Below are 23,953 nucleotides of genomic sequence, written 5' to 3'. Positions count from 1 at the left end.
CGGGTGTATGATAGGGCCCTAGGTCATGAATATTTACCTGAAAGTTTTGCAAATGTCCTGGAATTTTTTTAGTAAAAATGTCTAAGAACCCTGTTAATTGTTTTATGTTCAATCCACATAAATTTGTTACGTTAACTTAGTTGATTTGTGTTGGGACAACATGAATGAATTGTGTGGAACCTTGCAATTTTTTTTATTATTATTATTTATTTTTTTTTTTTTACAGTGTATAAGGTTTAAAAAGGCATTAAGCATCAGATTACAGACAACATAATTGTGTGCACCCTTAATAACAAAGTATTCCTGTTAGTGCAGACACTAATTATGGTTCTTAATTTAAATAATTATTGTAATTGTAATATTTTAGAAATGTGCTGTTTTTTTATTGTATTTCTGATCAAACAAATGCAGCCTTTGTGAGCAGTTTTTTTCCAAAACTTTTAAACTGCTTCATATAACAATGAATAATACCTTATATTTGCAATAATTTGCGTCCTGATTGTAAATGCAAATAAATGAATCCCTCTCTGATTAAAGAAAATCAGCGAGAGCCTTTATACTGTGTCAAATGGGGGGAGAGAAAAAGAGAAAAGGGAGTGATATGACACAAATGACAAGCATGCCTCATCCAAACAGTTTTCTGGAAGCTTGTCCTGTCTGACTACATTCTCTTCCTCTATAGACCTGCTCTCACAGCCCAACCATGTTATTGACACACATCACTTTATGTCAGCAGTTTTTTTTTCTCCGCTGTTTTTAGTGCCGTTTATATTGCAATTGGTTTTTGAGGTCTGATTGCTGAGATCTTTAACCAGTTTGTTAATAAATACAATTTAATTTATTATATTTACTGTGTTAGCCAGGCTAATGTTTGTGCATTTTGAGATCAAAAGCTATACAACTACAAATTTACAGAAATGTTGGTAATTTAAGTGACTATTCAAGATGCCCCCAATCAAATGTGTTTCTCAGAGCTATAAGGACACAAGAGTACAGTACTTTAGCAATCTAATAGACTACTTTTGCATTTTTTCAGTGTAGCATAAAGCATAACAGCCTTTTGGAAGATAAGCTGATTGTTAACAATTGTGGTCAAGTTGGTGGTGCAGGAGATGAATTGATAGCTAATGATTTTGTAAAACCAAAAGCTTCTCTTTAAAAAGAATTGGGGAAAAAAACTAAAACGTATTAGCTTAGAAATTCAGAAAAAGTATTTATGTTTAATGAACGAATGGATTTCTATTTGAATATTTTTAAAACAGTTTCCTTTCAGCATTATTACTACAGTCTTTAGTAACATTATTCTTCAGAATCATTATGTTAATGCAGATTCAGTATTCAAGTGTTAATGCTTTTTATTTTTGTGTAAAGGCAAGTCACATATATTTATGAAGCACATTTCATACACAATTGTATTTTAAAATGCTTTAAAGGTCCCATGAAGTGCTTTGAAATCGGCATTTTAATTCAGTGTTTCAAGTAATCTCAACCGAAACAAAGAGAGGATGGAACATAGTGTTGCTCCTCCCCTTTTTAAAAACAGCCAATAGCCTTTTGTTTTATCACAGCTCAGCCAGTGAGAGTAATTGAGCTCGAGTGCATCAAATAAAAAGCAAATTAGAAGCGTCTTAAAGGGGGTGGGGCATGTCAGATACTAGAGAGCATTTGATTGGTTATTATGATTTGATGAGAAACTGTAGTTTGAGGTGACGTGAAAAGAAAAATCATTGCTCCATATAGGTGGAAATGACAAACTACAAGATTTACATATTTTCAACATTTTTAAATCTTCTAAACACAATTTTTTCACTGTTTTGAAGCACACTAGATTATAGATATCCTAAAAACTAACAATACTGATACTAACATCTAAAGAACTTTTATTTTAATTTCATGGGACCTTTCATGGGTTTCAAATAAACCATATGGTTAAAATAATCACAATAAGTATAGGAAATTAAAAAAACAACAAAGCAATTTAAATATTTTAAAATAGATCAAAATGTGTTAAAATAGGTTTAAAAGAAAAAAAGGAAGATAGACTAACACCAAAGCTGCGTCCCAAATGGCACACTATACACTATGCCCTTGTGCCCTATTTTACACACTCAACAGCATAGTATATGTATGTCATGTTGTCTCTCTCTTTTTTTTTTTTTTTTTTTTTTTTTTACTAAGCGGAAATTCAAACTGTTTTCCTGAAGACATTTAACTGTTGCCAATTAGTGAAATAAATGACCAAACTACCAATTAATACTTGCCATGAGTATAGCCATATCCGCCACCGTGAGGCGCTATAATCACTCTCATAGGAGAATTTTGGTTTCACAATCCAAAGTAAATAATCCAACATCAGTGACCGAAAGCTTTGTCCCTTCCGCTACAAAGCTGCGGCCGTTGAGTGCACGAAGTGTCCATCATTTCACACTTCATTTTACCGGTTGAATAAGTGCATCATCCAGGTAATTAAAGTGCACTTAATGTTTTTAAACTTTTCAGTGTGAACACACTACTCAAACTATTTATACTACAAAATGGCGTAAAATAGTGCAAAAGTATGTGATTTGAGACACACCTCAATTTTTTATTTGAATGTGCTTGTTTACTGTATAGATGGATCTCATCTGAACCAAACACATTTTTGTTCAGGATTGCAATCAATGAAACGTTGAAAGAACAGCATTTAAATGGATTTTTGTTTTTGGTGACCTCATCCTTATTGTTATTATTATTCTGTTTTTCTATTTTTTTATTTTTTAAAGGTTTATTTTTGGCCTTTTTGCCTTTATTAGATAGGACAGTATTGAGACAGGAAGCGAAGTGGGAGAGAGAGGGGGGGTAGGGTAGGGAAATGTCGTCGAGCAGGGAACTCGCGACGCTCTGACGTGCTATTGCACCATATGTCGGTGCGCTAACCACTAGGCTATTGCGCCGACATGTTTTTTTTTTTTTTTTTTTTTTTTTTTTTTTTTTTTTTTTTTTTTTTTTTTAGTAATAATAAATTAATAGCTTACCTTGTGGAACCAAACTGTTGAACTGTGGTCTACATGTGTGTGTGTTCAAACAAATTTATATTAGTTTATGTATGTGTGATGACTCCAATTAAGAAGATGTGTGTAAGATATAGGTGGCACAGTGGCTCAGTGGTTAGCACTGTCGTCTCACAACAAGAAGGTCGCTGGTTTGAGTCCTGGCTGGGCCATTTGGCATTTCTGTGTGGAGTTTGCATGTTCTCCCCATGTTTGCATGGGTTTCGGGTGCCCTCGCAAGTCTAAACACATGCTGTATAGGTGAATGTAATAAACTAAATTGGCCTTAGTATGTGTGTGGGAATAAGCGTATAAAACATGTGCTGGAATAGTTTTTGGTTAATGCCACTGTGGTGACCTCTGAAATAGAGAATAAGCCGAAGGAAAATGAATTTATGAATGAGATCAAATAAGCTCTCTCTGTCTGTATGTTTGTGTGTCCTTGTGTGAGTAAAATTTACTCAGTTTAGATCAGGGGTGGGCAAACTAAGTAAAAGTTTAACAAACAAACTAACTAAAAGTTTAGCTACAACTCTAATCAAACACACCTCCTTATAGATTTCTAGTGATCTTGAAGAGGCTGATTAGCATGTTCAGGTGTGTTTGATTAGTGTTGGAGCTAAACTTTGCCCACCCCTTGTTTAGATAGTATTTGGTCCCTCTCTAAATTGAGTTGAAGTAACTCGGGTAACTCGGGTCCTGACACGCAGTGAACGCGTGGTGGTGTTTGAAGGTGTGAGACGCACGCAGAGCACAGACGCTCTTGATTCTGCAGGTTATTAATAGTATAATAAAACTAATACTTTAACAGTAAGGCGTTTTAGATTGACCAAAACAACATTTCAGATGTTTTACAGTGTGCTCAGCCTGCTGGTTTATCCATTCACACACATTTTCATCATCACATGATCTCTTATAACAAAATCCAAAAATTTTGCATACTGAAATTTGTGATGTAAAAGTGTTTCCATCGTAGGTTATGTGCATCTTTTCTCATCGAATAAAAAGTGTATCCTACTCATTTATGCGCATACGTTTTTTTATGCGCATTTTCAAATTTTCTGCGCATCATGATGTTTCCATCAACCGTTTGCACATAAAAATAGGTGGATTGAAACATGGCTAATGAAAGGATTAATGAGGTGATGATTGAGCCCTGATGATAAACACCTGCTGTTAAGAAGCAGAAACGCAGAAGAGAAACACAAAACTACAACTGACTTCAGTCACAGCCTTAGATGAAATTAGCTGAAATATGATAGATTGAATATCTCAAAATCTCAGCAGAGCATTATTAACTAACTCCACAAACTGCAGCTTATCAACCTGTTTGCCCTTATTTAAAAAGGGACCAAAAATTCTATGAACTGAGTAAATTTTAATCAGAGGATTTTGCTGCGTATAGACTATTGAGGTTACCTCCAGTGATATGTAACCATTGTGACCCATTGCCCATTTTGATCTTAAGATATGACTGACGGCTTGTTTCCGTATGTGTACATGTGCAAAGATAATGTCAGACTAATTGATTTAACATGTGAATCAGAGTTGGTCAATGCCCACTACTGACCTCCACCACTGACATTTACCGGAATAACATTTACTCTGTAATTTAGTCATGCATGATGAACACTTGTATCATAAGAAAACGTTGAAGTCATTAATAGGAGAATAGCGATCCTGTAATAAAAAACTATCACAAACTGATAAACCTGCCATTGTTTAAGACGTGCATAGAGCATTTTTATTCAGTTAAAAGCATTTGCATGGGAAGTATTTGTATGCCTCTCTTCCCTCTTTACTCCCCTTCACACATCCCCTCTCTCTCTCTCTCTCTCTCTCTCTCTCTCTCTCTCTCTCTCTCTCTCTCTCTCTCTCTCTCTCTCTCTCTCTCTCTCTCTCTCTTTCTCTCTCTCTCTCTCTCTCTCTCTCTTTCTCTTTCTCTTTCTCTCTCTCTCTCTCTCTCTCTTTCTCTCTCTCTCTCTCTCTCTCTCTCTCTCTCTCTCTCTCTCTCTCTCTCTCTCTCTCTCTCTCTCTCTTTTTCTCTCTCTCTCTCAGGATGGAGATAGCAACAGCCCTGCACTCCTCTGCTTGCATTATTAATGGGTGGACATTTCTTCTCTCTCTCTTTCTCTCTATATGTGTCTGTGTGTGGTGCAGATGACTGAGCTAGCCAGCTGAGACGAGGAGATCAGGACCGCTCTCCTCATATCCCTGCCACCTGCAGCCATGAATGGTAAGAGCACTGCTTTATATTTCTCTCTCTCTCTCTCTCTCTCTCTCTCTCTTTCTGTGTGCGTGTGTGTCTGTTTACTCATGTGTCCGAACCAACAGGATTCGTGTGTTTGCGCACAGAAGACCTTTAGCCTCATAAAGGCATTAGAACACGAGTCCTTTCTATTTGTCATGTCATGTTCATATTTGCGATGTGTGTGCATTGGTATAGCAGCTCTCACACACTGCAGCATGACCGTCCATTCTGATTTCTGTCTGTCAGCAGACCATCTGTCAAACCGACACGCTACTGCTTGCTGATTAGTTTATTTGATAACTGCTTGGGTTTAGGAATGCATATTTTTAGACATTTTATTTCTTATTTGCTTTTTGATTTAAAGCCTGACCATGCTGGGGTTAATATGTTAGTTTTGTGAGTGGGATGAATGCCTTTTTTATTTGAGATTGTTATTATAATTTTTTTTTTGTTGTTGTTATTATTATTATAATTATTATTATTATTATAATTATTATTATTATCATCATCATTATTATTATTATTATTTTATGATTTAAAATGATCTATCAGATGATATTTTTTTCATAAGACAAATTAGTGAAAATCTGAATGTTAGTACATTCAGCAAATTTTAGCTCAAACTGTTTTTTAAAGCAGAGATGTCCAAACTAAAGCCAAACTACAGGCCAAAGTTGGCTCATGGTAACCTTTGATTTGGCCCACTATTCGGTTTGAGAAGAGAAGGAGAATGATGGGGAGCATTGAGGAGAATGGCCTTAACAGAGATCGACATTTAGAATTTAACCTAATCTCTTTTTTTTTTTTTTTTATTGTTGAGTTGAGCTACAAAAAAACAAACTAAAATTGAAAATTTTAATTAAGTGTTTTAAATGAATCAGATAAATCAAAAAAGCAAATATTGTCTCTTGACGGATAGAGGACATTGCACAAACCATTGTGAGCAAATCAATGCAAAAGCTCGACTTGTGTATTCATATATATAATTTTTTTAGTTTTCAATTTTACTGCTTAGTTCATATAAAGCAGTTTTCTAGTTTTAAATAAAAATAATTTAGCAAATTTACAGCAACTTTAATGTAATACAGTTTGCTATATTTAGGCCCAATCCCAATTCTACCCCTTCCCTTTAACCCTACTCGTTATTTTGCGCGTTTATGTGAAGGGGTAGGGGTGTCCCAATTTTCTTTAGCTTGAAGTTGTAGGGCTAAGAGGAAGGGCTAGATAGCCCTTGAAACAGAGATTTTTAAGGATCACACTCAAAACCAAAGGGTACGAAAATTTCCCAGAATACACCATCTACAACAACAGCATGGCTGCACACACAAATCATGAGATGCACAAATTTTTATTTTTATTTTTTTGGTCATTATTATGAATTTTTACAACAAACAAGCATATGTTTTAATACATTTATAACGACACTTGTTTTACTGTCATAACTTTAAAAAAAAAACACAGCCTTCAATGAAGTTGGGATTTTGGCCCTTCGTAAGTAAAAATATGGGCACCCCTGTTTTGAAGGCAAATAATGTCACTTCCTCTTCCATATATATTTTAAAATGACAGACCACTATTGTTTTTTTTAATACATGTGTGGTTAGATGTTGTTTATATACCTTATGTTATTTGATTATAATTTCTTTTGCAATTTGTAAATATTTAAAGATTTTGTATGCTGTCTGCTGTTTGTAATGTTTGGATATTTTCGAGGCTTTGTGCACTTGTTCTGGGACTGAAAGACAGAAGTGATGTGCCATATCATTCAAACAGCCTGACTCTGCAAAAGGCTACTATAGCTTGATTATAATGGTGCATTCAAATATTCCTGCTGATATTACAATACTGAATTTCTCAGCAGCAGTCATATTGCTTTGTTATTAGTTTAATTCCCTCTCTCTTTCTTTCATCTTTCATTCTTTTTGTGTCTTCATTTCTAAGGTGGTCGGAGTATTTGGGCTATAACCCCAGAGGAGAGGGACAAACATGATCAAAAGTTTGACAGCCTCTTGCCAGCTCAGGGCTATGTTACAGGTACGTGCTGGGCAACCTTTAATATAAAGAATTGAAATAACTTTTATAAATGGGTCAAAGACAAAAGGGTTTTCAATCATTTAAGTAATAATAATAAAGGTTTTTCTTAAGCTTTACATTTATTTATTTTTTAAATGTACATTTGAATGTTTCCTTTTATTGATTTGATTAATAGAATGACAAAATTTACTATACTTTATTTTTTATCGGGATTTACAAAACACTAAAATAATCAAAGTAGGGCCCAAATAATTGTTCTATTTTTGTTTTTTGTTTTTAAAATTACACAGCTTTTATATTAAAAATATTCACATTAAAAAAACAACATGCATGTGCACCGGCTCATTGTAGCTACCCTGCCTTAATCAGGGTATTCGTCAGTACTTGATAATTGAAATTTTAATCAAATGAAGTATATTTTTTAATAACTACATGTCAAAAGAATTTTCATTTTTGCATAAGTACATCTGTTATGCTTAAGGATGAGCCCTTTTCACCTTCATTTTGAATCTTTTTGCTTTCACAAAGTTTTTTTTTTATTATTATTATTTGAATTGCAATTTAACTCATGAATTAAATTTGATGTCTTTGACTCAATCACACTTTAATGTTACTGAGAAATCATTCACCACCTGTGTCTCAACGTCAAGCTGCTTACGATAGGTAAGATAGTTGAGGGAGGGAGCTTTACATGCTGCAATTTAAGAAAATGTGCAATTACATAAACACCATCAAATAAAAAGATCTTCATTTGTTTGACAGCACAAGTGCTGCAAATCCTCACAACGTAAACAATTGTAAAAAAAAAAAACGTGCTTTATTAACGCAAACAATTAATAAAACATTTATGAAAACACCTGCATTTTCTCACAATAAAACGGAAATATTTCAAGGAGACCCTAAAACATGACAGATCCGGCTATTTAGGCTAATAAATACTGAAGACATGTGAATCAGGATGTTAAAATAAATAAACAAACAAACAACTCACTTTTCAAAGATGACCTACAACTTCACTGAACAATCGTCAGAGCGCAGTGATGTTCATCGCGTTTTTGGGTTCCCTTGAAACATTTGCGTTGTGTTCCGATCTTTTTTACGCAAAAATTGTTTGCGTCGTGAGAAAATGCAGCACATTTTATTTTTTATATGTATGCGTTTGAGGATGTTCATCATGTGTGCTGAGAATGGATGAATATCTGTTTTAAATTTGCTGGCTTTTTGCTGGTAATTGCATGTGTTTTCTTTAATTGCTTTCTCGGCCATCTGAGCTTTGACATAATAACCATTGTATAAAACACAACAGAAATAAAAGTGTTTACACCTGTATATGTTTCTCATAAAACTTTTGTGTGTGTATAGGGGAGAAGGCAAGGAACTTTTTCATTCAGTCAGGGCTTCCTCAGCCTGTGCTAGCTGAAATCTGGTAAGAAAACCTCAGATAATCATTACATAATCTGTTTTTAAAAATCAGATATCATACTTGCCTTATTCATGATATATTGCTCAGATTGCTTTGCCTGTTTGTTTGTGTATGGCAGGGCCCTGGCTGATATGAATAAAGATGGTAAGATGGACCGGCTGGAGTTTTCTATAGCCATGAAGCTGATCAAGATGAAACTTCAGGGGCAGAATCTTCCCACAGCTTTGCCCATCATCATGAAGCAGCCACCAGTGCCAGCTCCAACTATGCCAGCAGCACCTCTCGGTATGCTGCCAAACTACAATATAACCAGCAGAGCAGTAATCTGAAAGGGCACTGAGATTAAAGCACTCTTGTTCTGAGATGAAAATTCAAAGCCGGACACTGTTTGGCATTGTAATTACAGAGTATGTATGGTAATCTTTATGTAATCAGTAATAGAGTACAGTCTTATTTCTTTTTTTTTTGTCCATACTACTGTGACTGACAACAAGAATCCACACATGAATGCTGTTTAAACATCAACACTCATTGTTCCGCAAACCTGCCCTGCTTATAAAGGTCATTTATGTAGAGGTCATTTAGAGGGAAAGTACATGAAAAAATAAAAATATTTGCTCAACACAAAGAAATGTATGTTAAAGAATGTGTGAAAGGAGACAACTTCTGATCTGCACTGACTTCAGTATTATAAAAAAAAAACAACTATTTTATTACCCACATACATTTTGTGTTCAACAAAAGAAAGTAACTCAATACTATTGATTCAGCTAGGCAAACCCCACAAAAACCCACTTCCATATTCTTGAAATTCCAGTAAGTGACAGAAATTTCTTTTTTCGATAACTTATTTTCAACAAGTGTCCACAGGAGTGTATGAAAGCAAAAGCGGCCCATTTAATGACCCGTTATCAGTATACTTGTTGGATTATTAGTAGATACCATTTGTAAACAATGCAACAAAAGTGCAAAATAAGTTTAAAAATGACCTATACTTCCTTATTTGCTGGGTAAACCTCAATCCCCCATGAGAGTCCTTCTGACAGCAGGTGCACAGTTTGACCGTCACAAGGTACAGTAGAGCTCTAATGTGGAACAGATGGTTCTTAACATGACCTTCAAAGCAGCCAAGACTATCTGACAATCTTCAGCTTGTCAGATTTAGGAAGAAACTGTTACATTTTTGGTCTTGGTTTAAGAATGAATGGTTTACAAGGCTTTTTGTTTATTGAAAGCTCAAGGTTTGTTGTTGTATTTTTTAAAATATGTCTGTTTAAAGCTGCCCTTCTGTCTTTGTAGGAATGGGAGCTATGCCAAATGTACCCATGATGCCCAATGTGCCCATTCTGACCCCCATACCTATGGCGACCATGAGCCCTATTCCAGTCATGACTCCCATGATGGGCACAGGACTGCCGGTGTCAATGATGCCCACCATCAGCTCTCAAACCCTGCCTAATGGACCTATTGCCATTCTACAGCCGTCCCCTATGCCTCTCACTTCCAGTAAGAGATATTTAACGTTCACATGCCAGCGCAGCCTTAACCAGTTACAAATACTACAGTATTTGTTTGTCTTTGTTAACTTTAGTTAATAAAGTTGAAATGGGAATAATAAATGCTCTAAAATATTGTTAGATTAACAATGTTAAAGAAAACATTAACTAATGAGTAGGCCCACACAGAATCTGCATGCACAGAAATCCACAGATTTCTGCAGACTATCATTGAATCTATTTATTTACTTGTGTAAATGTGTAAATTTATATCTATTCGGTTTTGAAATTTCAGTAATATTATTGACTAATATGAAAATGTTTATATGATTTATTTACAATACAGCTTGTAAAGTAATATATTCGATCTTTTAGTAGATATGTTATATAAGAGACTTGCTTTGTTTACCAAATAAATGGATCTAATTGGATTTGCATCGGAAGCATTAAATAAAAGTTAAAAATGTATTATTATTTATTTCATATGTTAAGCTTTTAGTTACGATACTCCCAAATTCATTCCACATAAATCTGCAGATTTTTTTTATTTATTTTTTTACAAAATTCTACGCAGAAATAACGAAAAATGTCCGTAGATTGTGGCTGGCCCTACCAATGTGCCTTTATTTTAATGTGTTAAAGTGCTTATTTAGATTAATTCAATTCCTTAAAGTGACCTTAAAAGCACGTATGATGTAGTAAAATGAAATGCTGCTCTTTTAAAATGTATATGCGTAAATAATTCTTAAGCTCATCACATTTTCCACTAATATATTAACTGTATAAAATATTAATAATGGCGAAGCAGTGGCGCAGTAGGTAGTGCTGTCGCTTCACAGCAAGAAGGTCGCTGGGTCGAGCCTCGGCTCAGTTGGCGTTTCTGTGTTGATTTTGCATGTTCTCCCTGCATTCGCATGGGTTTCCTCCGGGTGCTCCGGTTTCCCCCACAGTCCAAAGACATGCGGTACAGGTGAATTGTGTAGTCTAAATTGTCCATAGTGTATGAGTGTGTCTGTGGATGTTTCCCAGAGATGGGTTGCGGCTGGAAGGGCATCCGCTGCATAAAAACTTGCTGGATAAGTTGGCGGTTCATTCCACTGTGGCGACCCCGTATTAATAAAGGGACTAAGCTGGCAAGAAAATGAATGAATATTAATAATACCACAATAAAGCATATTGGGGGAAAAACACACCTATATCTAAAAAATCACATGATTCTTAAAACTGGAGTTATGACTTCAGCTTTGCCTTCACGCACAAATAAGTGACATTTTATAAACATTTAAACATGAAAAATAGGTAATTACTGTTAAATTGTAGTAATATTTTGCAGTGTTTTTGCTTTTACTGCATCTTTTATTAAATAAATGCAACCTTGCTAAGACCACTTTCAAAAGTAACTTACTGACCTCTATATTTAGAACAACAATGTTTACAATATATATATTCTGTATATGTTGCATTATTGCAGATAGGTTATAAACCCCAGTGAGCGATCAGTGTGCTAAAGGTGAAACGACACTGATCTCCTTTGTACTTTACTGAAGTCAGCATTTCCTCCGCTTCAGTCTTTCTATGTCAGGACTAGCTCAGCTTATATCTATGCGAACAAGTATATGGTGATTATACGTTGCATAAACCATCTCAAAATGACGACTTTGCTGGGAATACTGTAATTTTGTTTACAAAATATGGCAGCATTTTATATTCTGGATGATATATTCTTTCTTTAATGGTCTGTACGTTCTGTTCTAGAAGCTTTTATAGAGCATCAGTGACTAGAGATTTTAATCCAGATGTGTGTTTGTTTATATTTTCTGCAGCTCTTCCACTGTCAAGTTCCTTTTCTGCTTCTCCGTTGGGTTTCTCCACCACTTCCATGAACAAAACATCGTCTTTGCTGGACCTAGGGTCGAGCAGGTCAGGATTTTTTACCTCCTTTTATAGTAGTTTATTAATTCATTGAAGCCGTATGCAATACTGTTTGCAAATAAAGTGATTAATGTATAATGTGTGCAGCTCAAACTCCTCCCCCTCCACATCATTGGCCAGTAATTCACCTAAAGGCGGACCCTCTGATTGGGGCGTTCCACAGGCATCACGGCTCAAATACAGGCAACAGTTTAACAGCCTGGACAAGCTAATGAGCGGTTATCTAACAGGTACTTCAATGTAAATGATTTCCAAGTAAATAGTTTAAGAAATGTTTGAAAAGAATTGCCAAATGTGTAGCTCAGCTAACACAAAGTTGATGCAGATTGTTTTTATGCCTGGGGACAAAACTTTTAAAATGCCCAGTGATTACTGTGATAATCTCATGATTTTATGTGATGTAAGGATTTTGGCTGAAAGCTAGTGTAGCAAAATGGCAATCCACACCCATGTGGCTCATCTGCATAGCTGTGGACTGTATCACTTGCATAACTCATGACAATAACGCATCTACTTGAGAATTTCAAGAATGTGGAAGTGGTTAAAGCACAACTTTGTGTTTGGTTTCACAGGTCTATGGTATTGTTTAAATAGAAGCCCACTGCCTAAACCTGCAAGCTGTTTTGTTACATGTAATTTGAGAAGGTTGTGCATTTTTCTGGCTGAGAACTGTTTTCTGATGTCGTAATGTGTTGCTGGTTTAAGCGAATTTTAACCCTGTTGCTTAAGGAATATTGGCCTACTCTAGTTAAACCAGTTCTGTTAGTACAGCAACAATATCCACTAGCTGGTTGTGAAACAATACAGTAAAACAACTTAAAAAAAAACAGCAGATAGATTTTGTGTATTTACTTTCTTAAATTCTATTTCTGCAGGTCCTCAAGTGAGAACTGCAATGGCTACAACATTGCTAACTCAAACACAGCTCGCTGCTATCTGGTAGTGGTTTGTCTTTTTCATTATTTATTACAAATCATTTTTTGAATTAAAATAATCTTAGTTGCTAGTTCCATATTTGTAAAAAAATAAGATTTATAGTCATCAAAAAATGAACTGAGTTGGTGCCATTAGATTGGCTGATTAGATCCTTTGATGAATGGAAACACATAATAAAGTAGCCAGTGAGTCTAATTTATGAGAGGCCTAATTCTATAAAGCATGTAAATGTGTATTTAAAAGGTCACTTTTGACCATTTTAGCATTTATTTCATATTTAAAAGATCATTTTAGATACTAAGCTATTGACACAATTACATATTTTAAATTAGATAAATATTTTTAACTTTTTTTTTTTTTTACCTTTTAGTCCTTTTCTCCAATAACGTTGTATTTATTGATTTGTTTTTTGGTTTCAGGAATCTAGCTGATGTAGATAAGGATGGTAAACTGAAGGCTGATGAGTTTATTCTTGCCATGCATCTGGTAGACATGGCTAAAATGGGACAGCCGCTGCCTTTGGCACTCCCTTCAGATCTGGTGCCCCCATCATTAAGGTACTACCTGCTGTTTTTCTGACCCGATCTCCAATTTGACGTTGATTGGTCAATGTAAAATACGTTTTAAATTTGCTCATTTGATTTATTCATTGAAACTGTAGGGGGAGGCTAGGTGAGTCTATGAATGGAACCACTCCCTCGATCTACGCAGGGCTGGCTGAGGACCTCTGTGAGCCTGAGCCTCCACAGAAATCAAGGAACAATTGTACGGCTTTACACCACACCCATTATTACATAATGCAACTATTTAAGACTCGATTCTTTTATCAAAATATCCTCCCACTTTTGGGTCTTCTAAAGTCTCAAAGTGTTCTATTGAGGCCCATTGATTTAGTTAAATAATTAGATATTGAAAATATTGAAATGACCAATAACATTTTTCACATTGTAGAGTTTGTGTTGGCTGTGAATTGCGTAAAACCGAGTTTAAACATGTACTGTAGAATTACTTGGAACCGCTCTCCCTATTATTTACATACTCAATCCATGCTAAAAAATGTTCCTATGGCACTGTATTAACCCTTATGTGCTGTTATCCACTCTGGGGTGATTCTGAGTCTTAATTTGGCCACAACTTTCTCTATGTTTCAGCAAATGTTAGTTTTTTTTTTTTTTTTGGTGACAACTTATTTCCATACATATTTTGGGAAAATGCTTTGAAAACTTAAAAAGAAAATTCAACAATACACACTAGGCAAATTTACTAATTTACCCTTTCATTATGTTCAGGGCTTTTTTTACCCTATTTACTTTTATTATAATGACTTTTTTATTTTTGCAATGTCATGACACCATATAACCATGCATTCTTGATTGTTGCTGGTTTTCCCTGTTGGAAAAAGGTAACATTTTTCATTTTTAGTGTTGATAGTGTTGATCAATTGCAGTGCAAAAAAAGCTTGGTTTCTGGCTTTAAATTATATGTTTATATGGAGTCTGGTTAGTGTGTGAGACCTTTGGGCGCTTACCTTGATATCTTTGAGAAAATAATAAAAAAGCAGCTTAGCTCTCAGAACATAGTCAGTGTATATACTGTATGTAGACCAGGGGCGTCACTAGACCCTATTTACTGGGGGTAAATGTCTCACACACTAACTATACTTTATATAACCATATAACTTTAAGCCAGAGTAAACTTTAACTTTTTCCCAACAGGGAAAAACACCAACAATTAAGAATGCATGATTATTTGTAGTCATGGCTTTTTAATCAATAAATGTCATAATAATGTAAGTCAATGGGGCAAAAACAACCACAAACATAACGAAAGTGTGCTCAATTTGAACAGTACCCAACGGGTAAAGTACCATTTATCTGGAAAATTACATAATGAACATTCTAGTTTATACTACTAATTTCCTGTATGTTTTTTATGCATGCAGTGACTTTTGAGGATAAGTTCAAGAAAAACATGGAGCTTGGAAATGCAGAGCTGGAGAAGCGCCGACAGGTCCTGCAGGAGCAGCAGCGCAGGGAGGAGGAGAGGAGAGCACAGAAGGCCAGAGAGGAGCAGGAGCGGAGAGAAAGAGAAGCACGAGAGCTGGAGCTGAAGAGGAAGAGGGAAGAAGAGATCCGACTGGAGCGACAGAGGGAGCTGGAGAGACAGAGAGAGGAGGAGAGACTCAAAGAGCTGGAGAGGAAGGAGGTGAGAGTTTGATCTTGCAAATGATCTTTTATGTTCTGACTGAAATTTGGCACATTCCTAATGTATAGGTCGTTCTTATTATTTTCTGTTGGAAAAGATTAAACATTTGACGATCTAGTTAACCTCATTAACATCATGAATCATTGTCATCCTCATATTAAGTGAAATTTGTAAAACCGAAAGTAAAGCAAAATGTCTAAATAGATATTCATGATTCATTTGGTCACACTATTGACCTTATTCTTGATGTATGAGCGGGTGCAGCCATCTTTTTTGCTCCAGACTTCTGGTCTAATTTACTTTCATTAATTCTTAGATGTTAAAAATAGCTTGTAATGCTGCTTAATGTTGCAAACTGTTGCAATTTTCGTATTATATTATTCTACTTTTTATGTATAGTCATGGACACACTTGTTTATAGAGCAAGTAGTTTGGATGTTTTCTGCCGTTTATTATTTGTAGTCATGTCTCCCATAGGCAACTGAATTTATAAGTTCTAAAACAAGCACACTTCCACATTGTTGAATAAGGTCAATAGGTTGGGCACAATTCAAACTATTAACTTTGCTTTTGCCTTTAATAATCATTTAAATTGCTGCTCGGTAATAGTTAGTAGGGTGCTGTTAAGTTAAGATATGGGCTTAGGTTTAAGGGGTCTGGGGACTGTTCTTCGTACTTGTATGAATAAGCTAGGTGGATTTGTTAATTGACTATCTGCCATGATCCAGCACAATGTTGTTCTTCAAAACTCTTCCAGGGGTTGTTGCCGTAACCACATAATTCATATAAACAGAATTAGATTTAACATTTTTAAGTAAATATGACACTGAAAGTATTTTTTAACTCCTAACATGTTTTACATGAGTGCTGTATTGAATAACAGTGTTGTAAAATTATTTTAAAAAATACATTAAATTTTTTTTATTCATAATTTCAAGTGTTATGCAGTCACTGGCATAAATTTTTAAGTGGGTTAAAAAAAGGTTTAATATTTTTGGTTATCATTATAGACTTTAGCTATCAATGTATTCTTAAGATTCTACTATTCACCTTTTAGATTCAAGTGTGTACTTTGAAAAGGTACTAGCCCAGCTTTAATTCATTGTTTGAGACTTTATAATAATAGACATGGCCAGTATTCTCATTAAGGGAGTTTTTATTTTATTTTTTTGAGGAACAAAAATGTCTAATTTACAGGAGCATTTAATTTTACAATGCTTTTTCTATACAAAATTAATTTAGATAGCCAGTTATGTCTTGCGCTGTGTAATTAAGAAACTTGAATACTGTCATGCAGAAAATCCACTGTAAAAGTAAAACTAAATTAATTGCTAAATACACTTAACAGAAAATGAAATAAATGTGTAAATGGCCTACAAAAAAGGTAGATCGTTATTGTGTATCATTTAACAAACTCTTTCAGTTACTACAAATTTTTCATTTTGCTCACTTAAATGATTATTAATAAGATTAATTTGACTATTAATAATTTTATATTATTAATGAATAATGAATCCAGCCATGGTCATCACTGTATTGATGACCATGATTTTGAGAATCGATAGATCTGTCCTTCAAACCAAAAATGCAGTAATTTTAGACTAGATATGTAGATATTTCAATCTGATTTGAAAAGGTGTTTGAAGTTTAGCCAGGGATCAGTTATCAGGGTTAAATGATCCAGAATCTGCAAACTTCTCTTCAATCGTTTAAGCTGAAACATGGTCTATACAGAATAAGCTTTTGATCAGTACTGGTTATAAGCAAGTAGTTAATTGGTTTTCAAACAAAATGACCACCGCTGTGATGGACTTTACAGGCAGCCAAGAAGGAGCTTGAACGCCAGCAACAGCTTGAGTGGGAGAGGAGAAGAAAGCAGGAGCTGCAGAACCAGAAGAGCGAGGAACAGGAGGACATCATCAAGCTCCGAGCCAAGAAGAGGAGTCTGGAGATGGAGCTGGAGGCTGTGGTGAGGCTTTAGGGATGAGAACACCATGCTATCAATGAATAATTCTTTTTTTTATATATACAGTCAGAATGTTTTCTGAAGAGATTTTTCTTCTTTTAAGGGCAACAAGCAGAAGCAAATCTCTGACAAGCTCAGAGATGCTCAAGGCAGAAAGAGAATTCATAAAAATGAGCTGGAAATGATCAACCAGAAAAGAGACTCCTGCATCACTGAAATCAGCTCTCTGCAGAAGCAGTTAGAGGTCTGGCTGCAGCATTCATACAGCCACACACAGTTATTAAAATAAAAATAAAACAGATTTAATATGTAATTTGCCTTTCAAGAGCATGTTTTTTGTTCGTTTGTTCCCCTTTTAGTCCATTTTAAAACCTTTATTTTAAAATTTGTTACAAAATGTAGTTGTTTGTTTTTTGCAAGTCACACATTTACTCTTATTTTATATACATTTACTATATGCATTTGCTTATATGCATTTACAGTTAGAATTAGCAAGCAGTGCTTTGTCGGGACAGCATTCTTGTAAGGCATTCAGATCAAATACACCGTGTTCTGAGATAGGAGGTGCTATTTGGTTTTCAGTGCAATAACAAACGAATGTGCTCCTTCACAGAATCAAACAATGCTGCTTTTTGTGTAACACATTTGCAGTTATAAATTATGGAACTGCCTGATTTATTGGTCTATTGGGTCAGAATACATTCCCACCTCAAATTAACGGCCTCAGAGAATATTTTCATCAAGTCAGAAACCAAGTTCAGTTCAGATGAATTTAGATCATTGTTTTTTTTTTTGTGCAGATTTTTGCCATGTTCTCACATGCCTAAACAAATCTTAAGTTGTAATATTAAAACTTGATTTGGAATATTACAAGCAGACACTAAAATATGTTATGTACTAGCTATTGGTGGAGTGGAGAGACAGGGATAGAACCAATTCAGTGGATGGGGATGATTGGTAAGGGCAGATGGAAATTTAGCCAGGATATCAGGGTTACATCCCTACTGATTTACGAAAAATGTCATGGGATTTTTAATGACCACAGAGAGTCAGGACCTCGGTTTAACGTCTCATCTGAAAGACAGCGCTCAGTCAGATAGTGTCCCCTTCACTTTACTGGGGCATTAGGACTCACTCAGACCGCAGGTTGAGCCCCCCCTGCTGGCTTCACTAACACTACTTTCAAAAGCAACCTAGTTTTCCCATGTGGTCTCCCTTTCAGGTATTAACCAGGCTCTGCCCTGCTTAGCTTCAGTGAGTAACCGCTCTTAGGCTGCAGGGTGATGTGACTGTGGCAAAATGTGCATATCTTTTTTTTTATTATTATTTAACAAAGGTCAATTTTAGGTGTAGATTACCTTACAATGGCATAGCAGTCATCATTCTAACTCATGTTGTACTTTTATATTTACTTTTTTTGTTTGTTTTTGCAGGACTTTAAGAGAAAATTGGGACAGTCAACTTCTGAGCAGCAGAAACTCACTGACAAACTCCGCAGTTTGAGTCTAAACAGCGTTCCTAGTAAGACACCACATTTAAACAGTTTTTTCCACAAGCATGTCATTTTAAAACATTACATTCTGATTGTGATAGAAAATCCTTGCTGCCTATAGTTATTAAATTTGTTTGTTTCTGCCTTTATTTGTTTTGTTTTCCTACGATAGCTGCAACGGTGAAGACTTTGCAGAACAATATGGAGGAGAAGGATCTTTCCTGTCGAAAGCTTAAAGAGCAACTTAACGCTGTAGAAAAAGAGACGGCGGCAAAATTGGCAGACATGGATCAGTATAAGAAAGACATTCAGGTAAGCCATTAAACTGCTCGACCTTCATGACTAATAAATTCACCTAAACCAATCAGAGCAGAACAAACTGATCCGCATGCCTTTACACTTTCAGGACATTTTAACTTGACTGATATGAGACCACATAATTCCCCAGCTGTAGTGAATTAGCATTTGTTTCTGTAACCGATCAGTGCTAACACCATATAGACTGCTTCTGATGACACTAATGCGAATAACACCCCCTATGCTTTTGTCCCTGTGTCTTTATCACTAGCTGTAGAGCTTTTCTGTCTGTCTGTCTACTTGTCTGTCTCTCCCTGGCTTTCGCTGCAGTTTGAGGAAATGGATGACTGCATGCTTAAAGGCCTGCTCTCTATACTGAGTTGCCTCAGCAATCTCTTCTTCCTTCTGAAGGTCTCTTTTTTTCTCCTTTTCTTGCTTCATTCTTCCTGTAGCAGCTTCACCTTTAGATCATCACCAAAGATATCTTTACTGAGAAAATGATTACTAATGAATTACAGTCGAAATAAGATGGCATTCAATAGAAAGTTTGATAATGTGACTATCTAATCTAACTAAGTGGATTGGTTATATAGGATAAGTGTTGGGGAAAGTTAGTTTAGAAAGTAATGCATTACAATATTGAGTTACTCCCCAAAAAAGGAACTAGTTGCGGTACTTAGTTATTTTTTATGGTAAGTAATGCATTAGGTTACTTTTGAGTTACTTTTGCATTACTTTTTGGGACCTGGCTGAGTCTTGATCTCTTTCAGAACTTGCAGAGTTTTGTTCTTCTGTATTAACAAGAGGAGCTCTGCAATTAACAACACACTGTATAACCTTTATTTACCTTTGTAAATGTTCAGAGAACTTCCTGACCCTAGAGCTATGCATGACATGGATACAGATTAATAATAGTTTATAGCAATGCATTTGCTACTTTTACTGTTTTAATAAGACAAATAGTGCAAATTACCATCTATACAGCTAATACTCTTCTCCTTTTCTCCCATGTGTTCAAAATAATGAACATTTTCCATCGCAGAAATGCCTATTTCTGTCTTGTTTCTGCATTCTCTCATTGCGTGCAGGATTCAATGTGACTATGTACATATTAACTCGGCAATTTATTTTTTAAAAGTGAATTAACTAAATGATTGCATTACATATTTAAAAAGTAAATCAAATATTATTACTTAATTTTTTTAAAGTAGTGCATTACATATATATTTTGCTCCTAGCCTGACTGTATTACCATGTTTACTTGTTTGTATATTTCCCCCTTTTATATATATTTTTTACTTTCCCACTGTGTGACTGAGACTGTATTTGTATATGCTGATGTATCGAAATAACGGACGACTAATAAAAAAATAAAAAATAAAAAAAAGTAGTGCATTACTTTACTCGTTATTTAGTAAAGTAATCTCATTACGTTATCCCCAACACTGTATAGGATGATAGAATATTACTTGTTATTGATATTTCCTGTGCATCTGATCTTGGTTCAGAGTTTATATCAGCTGTAGAGAAATATTTTGATGGAAGATCAGTTATTTTAAAATTGAAATCGATAGAACTGGGAACATTTATTTAAAAAATTGTCATGTTTAAGGAATGCTGTTTTAGCATGATTATGATTTTACTGTATTGTTTTTGTACTGTTTTATATTAGTATTTTTTAATGTTTTTTCCATGTACATTTTAATTGTAAAGTTTTTGTTAATTTTACATTTATTTTAGTACATAAAAGTTAATAAAATTAAAACTTACCCCAATAAAAATGCTTACTTAGCTTGTTTCAAGGAAAAACTCACTTAGTTTTAACATATTTGTTCTTAAAACAAGACAATATTTTTTGCTCGTCTAGGAAATGATTCTTGATTTAATTATTATTAGATATTTTGACTAAAAACAAGACTAAAAGTCTAAGAACGAAAAGCAGTGTACAAAAATGCTACTAAGGACAATTCTTAAAAACGGGTACAGTTTTTTTTTTTTTTGTTTGTTTGTTTGTTTTTGTCTCAGTTGCATGAATTGTGTCTGAATTGAATTCAATGTGTCAAAGTTCTGCAATTTGTTTATAAGGATCTCCGTGAGAGCCAGAGGATGCAAGAGTCTGCTTTGGAAAAACTGCGCACCATCAAGGAAGAAAAAATACGAGAGCTTAAGAAGCGAAAGCAGGAAGAACTTGAAAAGAAAAGAAGAGAAGAGGAAGAACAGAAGTAAGTAATGATTTCCTAAACGTACACAACAATTTAAAATCAATCAGGATCTCACAAGCAAACGTTATTTGTCCCATCCAGACGCATCAAACTAGAAAAGGAGCGACAGTGGCAGGAGAAACTTCGTCGCGACGAAGAGGAGAAACAAAGGAAAATTCAAGAGGAACGAGATGCCAAACTTCGTGAGGAGGAAGAGAGAGAAAGACAAGCTCGCTTACAGGCTGCTAAAGAACAAGCGGAACGAGAGCGCAAGGCCCGTGAAGAAGAGGAGAGGAGGCGTAGGGAGGAGGAGGAAGAACGGAGAGAACAAGAGAGACGCAGACTGGAGGAGGAGGACCGCAGGCGGAGAGATGAAGAGAGGAGGAAGCTGGAGGAAGAAAGGAGGAAACTGGAGGAAGAAAGGAGAAAGCTGGAGGATGAGAGAAAAAGACAGGAGGAGATAAGATTGAAGGAAGAGAGGGAGAGGGAGGAGCGCAGGAGAGCAGAGGAGGAGAGGAGGAGGAAAGAGGAAGAGAGACGAGAAGAGGAGCGGAAGAGAGAGCGTGAGGAGGAGGAAAGGAGACGTCATCGAGCACAGGAAGCGGCTATGAGGGATGCGGAGGAGAGGAAGAGGATCGAGGAGGAGAGGAAGAGAAAAGAGGAAGAGCGGAGAAAGCAGGAAGAGGAGGACAGGAGGCGGAGGGAGGAGGAGCAAAGGAAACAGGATGAGGAGAGGAAGAGGAAACAGCAGCAGGAAGAGGCAGCAGCCGCCAGATTGAGGGATGATGAACAGAATAAGAAGAACACTGTTAAATCAGACCTCGTTTCTGCTCTTCTGCGCGGCCTGGAGGAGAGGAAAGGTTAGAAAAATGATGAAAGCATGCATTATAAGATCAACCAGCATGGCTGGTCATGTCATCTCTGATATGATAGGAATGAATGAAATTTCGATTTCCTTGTGATTTCAGGCGGCAGACGTCCTCTCGGCACGCAGCACAGGAGATCAGCTGCACTGACCACGTTTAAAGCGCTTTACCCCTTCACTGCCAGAAATGAGGAAGAGCTCTCCTTTGAATCAGATGATCTGATCGAGGTCAGTTTGATAGAAAATTGTATTTTATTTCTTTGTCATTTTTAACAACATATGCACAAACATAAATAAAAAAACTTATTTTTGTTGTCAGGGCTTCAGTTATTATTGGCTGTATTTTTAGTTATTTTGAAAGTACAATACATTTACACTGCTATACAAACTTTACACCGACTACTTTTCATTGTGTCAAAGAGTTATTTCTGCAGTGTTGTCCAATGAAAATATATAAATAAATATTTGCAGAAATAGGAGGGGTGTACTCACTTTTGTGACATATGGTAGATGAATACATTTTAAAGTAATATTTTTACATTACCAAATCAGAATCATTTAAAAAAAGGCATACATTTTTTTAGCTAACATATATGCACAAGCATTGTTTTTTTTATTGCTCAAAAAAAAAATTTATCTTCATTTTTTTAATCAAATATAATTCAACTATAATCAATTATATAACATTTTAATTATTGTTATGAATTCTGTTACAGTAATTACAGTTTTGCAGGGAATACTGTTTTATGGAGAGAAAGCTCTGAAGGCTGTTACCTAAAAGCAATTAATATTTTTTGTGTAATAATACATTTATTACACAAATTAGAAAACAAGCTTTGGAAAGCTGAAAATTAATGTTGTTTTGTGTGTGTGTATGTAAGTGTATTGGATCAAGGGTGTTGCTTTCAGCTGCTTCCTGAAAGATGTGTTTGTGTCAGCAGTTCAGATGGAGCCTTCAAATGAGAAGGTTCAGAGCATGTGGTGAAAGAGCATGTCCACTGCATGGAGTTCAAATCTAGAGTTTGCTCAGCTGGATTTTTGTTTGTTTAGGTGGATGAGAGCGTAGAGCGTGAGCAGGGCTGGCTATACGGCAGTTGGCAAGGGAAGATGGGCTGGTTTCCTGAGAGCTATGTGGAGAAGCAGACCAAGTCTGAGGCTCCGGTCGTGGCTAAACAAGCCCTAAAACCCCAGGTCTCCATCTCTGTCAGGTGTGGTCCCCATTCTAAATTTATCATCCTTTTGAAATGCATCATTTACACCCTTGTTTTACATTTGTACACACTTTCTCATGCACACTCACAGACAAAGTGCATGTTGCTGTAGATCCATTACAGAAAAAAAACATTCACAGCTACAGACTGCATGTCTACATTTTGATATTTTCACACAAAGTCCAAAAGTATTAGCAAAGAATTTCTCACATCAGGTCTGATACCTTGTCTTACTCTGATATAAAATTGATGTCCAAAAAATAAATAAAAGAAGGATTGTTTTATGTAAGGACTTTGTGTGAATCTGTTCTTGGAGGTGCACTCTTTCTTTTTAAAATATTGCTGGGCAATATTAGGAATATTCTAAACCCCTTCTTCATTAGCAAACTGAGTGACGGACCGGGTGGATCACGACTGAACTCTGCCTTCACCCCTACACATGCCACAGGCTCCACCTCTTCCAACCACGGACAGGTATGCAGGACTCCTTGACGATAACCACATTGTGTTTGCATGAGATAAAGTCAGAGCTGGGTACATTTTCAGACAAATGTGCATTGAGGGAAAAATAAATAACCTGCACTGAGGACTGTTAAATTAGAATTTCCATCATCA

At 35.7% G+C, this 23,953-nt stretch overlaps 1 protein-coding gene across 2 annotated transcripts in view; it reads left to right on the top strand.

Annotated features, from left to right (window-relative positions):
• itsn2b (intersectin 2b) overlaps nt 1-23,953 on the top strand; it is a 47,271-nt gene that overhangs the window by 5,531 nt on the left and 17,787 nt on the right. The window contains exons 2-21 of one of the 2 annotated variants that reach the window (XM_005158778.6): nt 5,190-5,265; nt 7,222-7,314; nt 8,677-8,740; nt 8,856-9,022; nt 10,037-10,243; nt 12,057-12,153; nt 12,253-12,395; nt 13,041-13,104; nt 13,521-13,658; nt 13,763-13,866; nt 15,044-15,306; nt 17,126-17,275; nt 17,376-17,516; nt 18,706-18,793; nt 18,937-19,076; nt 21,147-21,283; nt 21,365-22,122; nt 22,231-22,355; nt 23,178-23,335; nt 23,722-23,812. In XM_005158778.6, the coding sequence (XP_005158835.2) occupies nt 5,259-5,265; nt 7,222-7,314; nt 8,677-8,740; nt 8,856-9,022; nt 10,037-10,243; nt 12,057-12,153; nt 12,253-12,395; nt 13,041-13,104; nt 13,521-13,658; nt 13,763-13,866; nt 15,044-15,306; nt 17,126-17,275; nt 17,376-17,516; nt 18,706-18,793; nt 18,937-19,076; nt 21,147-21,283; nt 21,365-22,122; nt 22,231-22,355; nt 23,178-23,335; nt 23,722-23,812 (3,135 nt within the window). In that variant the 5' untranslated portion in view covers nt 5,190-5,258. 2 annotated transcript variants of the gene reach the window in all.

This window comes from Danio rerio, chromosome 17 (assembly GCF_049306965.1).
Source record: "Danio rerio strain Tuebingen ecotype United States chromosome 17, GRCz12tu, whole genome shotgun sequence".
NCBI classification, from domain to species: Eukaryota; Metazoa; Chordata; class Actinopteri; order Cypriniformes; family Danionidae; genus Danio; species Danio rerio.
The sequence above is the reverse complement of the archived record's forward strand: the minus strand, read 5'-3'. Positions and strand labels throughout refer to the sequence as shown.